Source organism: Amaranthus tricolor, chromosome 10, assembly GCF_026212465.1.
Source record: "Amaranthus tricolor cultivar Red isolate AtriRed21 chromosome 10, ASM2621246v1, whole genome shotgun sequence".
Classification (NCBI taxonomy): Eukaryota; Viridiplantae; Streptophyta; class Magnoliopsida; order Caryophyllales; family Amaranthaceae; genus Amaranthus; species Amaranthus tricolor.
In genome coordinates this window covers 17,296,741-17,302,867 of record NC_080056.1, presented here as the reverse complement: position 1 = coordinate 17,302,867, position 6,127 = coordinate 17,296,741, and the positions used below count along the sequence as shown (strand labels likewise).

The 6,127-nt window shown below is 33.0% G+C and overlaps 1 protein-coding gene across 2 annotated transcripts; it reads right to left on the bottom strand.

The window, feature by feature from the left end:
• Window positions 1–1,683: 1,683 nt before the first annotated feature.
• LOC130826201 (histone H4-like) lies at window positions 1,684–1,998 on the bottom strand. 2 transcript variants are annotated; one of them, XM_057691781.1, is made up of 2 exons: window positions 1,951–1,995; window positions 1,684–1,899 (listed from the first exon to the last, which is right to left on the bottom strand). In XM_057691781.1, the coding sequence occupies exons 1-2, from the start codon at window positions 1,993–1,995 to the stop codon at window positions 1,684–1,686; spliced, it is 261 nt and encodes an 86-aa protein (XP_057547764.1). The 2 variants fall into 2 exon arrangements, with proteins under 2 accessions (XP_057547764.1, XP_057547765.1); XM_057691782.1 differs by having other exon boundaries at window positions 1,684–1,998.
• Between the last annotated feature and the right edge of the window lie 4,129 nt (window positions 1,999–6,127).

The window sequence follows — 6,127 nt, the reverse complement described above, 5'->3', positions numbered from 1 at the left end:
ATTCTTTATTATGTAATGTTAAAATATTATTATAATGATAACTATATTTGAATAGAAACATATGAATAATATAAAGACAAAACGTAATTGAATAATTAATTAAAATTAATATATTTTATGTAAATTAATATTAAAAATCCTTACATTACTATCAAATGATCCTTCATAGTTAATATGGAAGTAATCCAACCTTTGCAATAAAAGTGGAAAATTAACTTTTAAAAATCTTATATTTTGGGTGGTTTGCTTTTAAAATTTTCTCCTTTTAATTATTTTTTAAAATCTGACCTTTCAATCACATTTTCTTTCAAAGAATTTGTCAGAATTTCTTTTTCCTAAAGTAGTGGTTTTTTTTTTTTTTACAAATAATGATATGTATAATCTTTTGATTGGTTGTTTTATTTCAATTATAAAAAAAACTAACGAAACCCGCTTTCTACCTTTACTCCAAGACTAGCCTCCACCCCTACCACCACCACCATCCCCAATAACCACCTTTCGTGCAACACCTCTGGCAGCAAATCACAAGCCCCTCCACAATAACCTTAGAACCCACTGCAAACACTTCCTTTGCCTCCCACTACAAATACCAATACCACTAATCACCCAACCACCACCACCAGTGTGTGTAAGAAATCCTTGTCGCATAATTGGTCAAAAGGGATTGTGGTGAAGTAGGGAGGTCATGGGGAGCGGGGTTTCAGGCAAGGGGATAGCGGCTAAGGGGGTTTCAGACAAGGTGGACTGAAAGTAAGAGGTTTGGGGGAGAGGAGTGGTGGGGGAGAGTGCCCAGAAGTAGGGGTATTTAGAACACATCCAATATAGAATATTCGTTATCCGGTTTTAAAAACCGTATAATTTATATAATTTTTGAAATCCGGATAATTTAGATTCGATATCTAGTTTATAAACCGGATATCAAATCTGGATCTGGATTGGGGTATTAATAAAATCAAATATCTGAATATTCAATTATTTTTTTATTAATTTTTTAAAAAAATTATCTTGAATAATACAACTTTTTGTTAATTTTCATACAATAATACCAACTATTGATTAAACATGAATAATACCAACTTAGGGGTATTTTCCTATAATGATACTCCTTCCGAACCAATTTAGATGTCCCATTTGCTTAGCCACGGTTATTAAGGATGGTAACGGGTCCATTAAAAAGGGTAAGTAGTAAAGGGTAAGTAGTGAAGGGTAGGGGTGTTCAAAACTGGATGCCAGGTCGACCCAGTTTCGAAAAACCGGGTATACTTAAAATTCTGTTCTGGATCCGACCCGGTTTAAACCGAGTACCCGGTTTAAACCGGATCGGAAATCGGATACCCGGTTTTTTTTCTTATTTTTTTTAACATTTTTAATTGATGAAAATTGCTTGTTATTGTAAGAAATACCATCGGTGCATTTATCAGTAAAAACTAAAGAACCAACATGCCAACAATACAATAAACAAGAACCCATTGAAAAATCCCAAATGTATGAAACAAAATACTCAAATTAAAAGTATGAACTACTGAATCTAAACTCAATTGGAACTTAAAATATAACTATCATATATATTAACCAATAATTCAACAATTACAATATAGAGATTAAAAATTTAAAATCTCCTTTTGAAAACACCAAATAGAACTAAAGCAAGCTAACCCTAAGCTTACAAACTGAAAAACAAATCTAACCACCGAATCCATAAAGAGTTCGACCTTGCCTCTTAAGAGCGTAAACAACATTCATAGCAGTAACAGTCTTTCTTCTAGTATGTTCAGTGTAAGTAACAGCATCACGAATCACATTCTCCAAGAAAATCTTCAAAACACCACGAGTTTCTTCGTAGATCAAACCACTGATTCTCTTAACTCCTCCTCTACGAGTCAAACGATGAATTGCAGGCTTTGTGATTCCTTGAATGTTATCCCTTAACACTTTTCTATGCCTCTTTGCTCCTCCCTTTCCCAATCCCTTTCCTCCTTTTCCTCTTCCCGACATTTTCTAGATCTGGATTTCAGAAATTGATTTTGAGTTGAATTTTTAGGGTTTCTCATTTTGATTGGATTGTGATTTGGGGGAAAATGAGTTTATATAGGAAGAATGGTGATGAACTAAGAATGGTGATGAATTAAAACAAACTTACCCAATTAAAGAACTGAAGAACTGAAGAAGAAGAAGAAGAAGAAGAAGAAGAAGATGACGTCTCAACGTGAATAGTGAAGAAGAAGCAAGATGACGGCGTGAAGAACTGAAGATTGAAGAAGCAAAATGACTGTGTCTGAAATGAAGAATGAAGGAGGAAGAAGGCAAGCAGCAGCCAGCAAGAATGAGGTTTCAATGAAGACGGGATAGGCCCAAGGAAGATTAAGTCATTTAGGGTTTTGGAAAAAAAAAAAAAAAAAAAAAAAAAAAAAAAAAAAAAAAAAACCGGATGCCGGGTACCCGGTTTCCCAAAATTCACCATCCGTATCCGATCCGAATACCCGGTTTTAAAATTGGGTACCCGACCCGAATTATCCGAATTCGGTAAACCTGGTAATTTACCCGGTTTTTCAAACCGGATATTTTTGAACACCACTAGTGAAGGGTAGTTGGGTAAGTAAGGTACATGGGGTATATTCGTAATTACCTGTGTGAACTAAGGATATTTAGGTAAAAAATATTGACAAAAATAGAATTGGGACAACTAATAAGACTTTGCCAAATAAGGAAATGGGACAACCAAATTAGTTCGGAGGGAGTACCAATTTTAGTTTATTAACTAATTTACCAAATTTTTTTGTCTTAAATAACCTATAATTGATTTTTAACATGTTAGGGATTTTCTATGAAAACACCCCTTTAAGTTGGTATTATTCATGGTTAATCAATATTTGGTATTATTGTAGGAAAATTAACAAAAGATTGTATTATTCACGGTAATTTTTCCTTTTTGTTTTTAATATATTATACATTTTCTATATAAAAAAAAAACTTTGTTTATATTATTTAATATATTAATATTTATAATTTTCAACTAAAACAAAGTTGCATAACTAATATATTCTTAATTAAATTAGACTTTTGGATATACAACCCTATTCCCAAAATGATTTTTTTTCTAACTTTAGAAAATAAGCTTGATCAAAGAAACAAAGCGAAATTAGCTTATATATTTATGTGTAGAAATATCGCAAATTTTTATTAAAAATCCAAAAAAAAGTTTTGAAAGTTTTAAAAATAAAAAATAGTATCTCAGTTTCGATCTTGGTCGAAACCGGATCATGATTTTGACTATCTCGAAAAATCAGATATTCGAATTTCAGATCTGGATCGATTCGGTATTCGATTTTGAATATCCCTAGCTAGGCATGGCCACGGAGCGGGTTATCCGGAACCTAACCGGTGCGGAACCGCTTGAAACCGTCCCAGAACCGGAACCGTTCGCGACAGGTTCCGAACCGGCCCGAACCGCGGAACCGTGAAACCGCCGAAAAATAAGTTGCCGGAACCAGAACCGGTCTGGGTGAACCGGCCCAACTGTTCCACGGAACCGGACCGGAAATATAGCCGTTTATAGCAGTTGCAAATTTTCCTATAAATACACATCACTTTCAAGCATTTTCATTCACAACTCATCTCTTCTCCTACTCTCTCTACTTAATTACTTAATTACGCAATTATTTTCTTAATTACATAATTAGTGTTTTAATTATTTCTTAATTTAGTCAATTACATAATTAATATATTAATTATTTATTTATTTTTTAATTCTATTATTATTTCAATATTATCATGTCTTTTTTTTAAAAAGAAGCCTCTAAAAAAGTTACTAAAGTGGCAAAATCATTGGGAGTTTCTAGCTCCAAAAGAAAGGCCACTTCAACTCCGTCGGTATCAACAACACCTTTGATTAGTAATTATAATTATGAACCAAATTATCCAAAAGGGTACGACCAAGAATTACACAATTATGCAGAAGAAGTGGAAAGAGAAATACAAATTGATGAAGAAGAAGAACAAGAAGAGGAACCAACGACCCCTACTGGGATACATAGATCTCGACAGTCATCAACAAGATCACATGAAGAACAACTACAACAACAACAACAAAGACAAGCTCGTGGTAAACGAGTCAATTTCAAAACTATCGGTTAGTTTTATAATTTTATTCTTCAAATTGATAAAATTTTAAATTATTATTTATTTATATATTGTGGTATTTGAGTATGTCTTTATATTTAAATTTAGATGAAGATGAACCACTAAGACAACCTTTTTCGGCAATGCTACCTCCTAGTGGTAGAGCTGTTTCACATGTGTGGTCGTATTTTACAAAAGAACCAACCGACAATCCAGATATTTTCTTATGCACTTGTCAAATTTGTGAAAGTCAAGGAGTAAAGCCCTTAGTTGCATACAATTTCACCAAAGGTAAATACTTCTTAAGTTTTTTATACATACATTATATATTCATATTTTATAAATCAAGAATGTATTAAAAATTCATTTATTTTGTTTTGTGAATACGTGTTAGGTGGTGGTACGAGATCTTTTAACAAACATTTGGCAAAGAAGCATGGAATTACAAAAGAAACTCATGCAGCAAGCGGCAGCGGGACCACAAGTGGAAGCCGACAGTGGGACATTCCCAGCACAGGTATGCCTTTTAAATATGATCGTAATGATATGATTGATGAATTTTCTAAATATGTAATTTGTGATGAATTGCCATTTAACCATGGTGAAAGTAGGGCATACGAGCATTACACTAGAAAAACTTTGCAACCACAATATAGAGCAATCCCAAGGAACACTCTTAAATGACGCGCAATTAAATTATATGAATCAATACGCTATGAATTAGTAGAAATGTTTAAATCTTTTAATGGTAGGGTTAGCATAACAACTGATATTTGGTCTGCTCCCCCATATTTAGAACCTTATATGTGTGTAACAGCACATTGGATAGATCAAAATTGGATTATTCAAAAAAGAATAATTGCTTTTGAGGCAATGCTCGAAAGACATACGGGTGAAAACATAAAATACAGATTAGTAGAGATATGTAAAGAATGGAACTTATTAGATAAGATATTTTGTTATTCTACAGATAATGCAACCGCTAACATTAAATGCATGAAATTTTTTTATAACGAACCTTCATTTAGTTTTATCCTTGGGGGTAGATTATTACACATACGTTGTTGTGCTCATATAGTAAACTTATCTTGCCAAGTAGGTATAAAACAATTAAGTGATTTATTAGATCCCATTAGAGACATAGTGAAGTGGCTTAGAATTGGATAGATAAAAAGACGATATAAGCAATTATGTGACCATTATCAACTAAAAAAAGTGTATTGGTCATTAGATACTCCTACACGTTGGGGCTCAACCAACGATTTATTAAGAAAACCGATTTCTTATCGTCCAGTTATAACACAACTTTATAGTGAGTGTGCAGATAGTTATATAAGTGATGACACATGGGACTAGCTATAGGTGTACATAAAATATTAGAAGCGTATGACCACGCAGCTAAGATTTTTTTCATATGTTTACGAACCAAACGTCCACTTAGTAATAAGTGAGAGTATTACTATTTTTTATCATCTTCTTAAACATTCGCATGATGATACTAACCCATGTTTTAAGACAGAAGTCCTTACTAAAGAAATTAGATTTTACTACCAATCATTAGATTGCCCGCCTAGTGATGTACATAATTATGTTGGAACTTTAAAAAACTTTTAGGAGAACTTTATGATTACTATGCTAGTGTATATAACCCAAGTCGCGATACGTCTAAGGCGTGCTAGCGTCTCGGCACGTCCCTCTTATTATAATTCCGTAATAGCTAACATAATAAGCTAAGATGATAGTTTTGTAGGATCATCTTCTTCTTCACCCTCCACTTTATATTTTGAATTAGATAATTATCTTAAACATTATTTTGAAATTGACCAAGGTAGCTATAATATTTTAGAATGGTCGAAAGAAAAATCTATAAAATTTTCCATATTATCGAGAATTGCAAAGGATATCCTTGCAATTCCTGCTTCTACGATTGCGTCGGAGTCTAATTTTAGTGCAGGTAGAAGAGTTTTAGACGAAAAGAGATCTCGTCTTGCTCCACATAATATTCAAA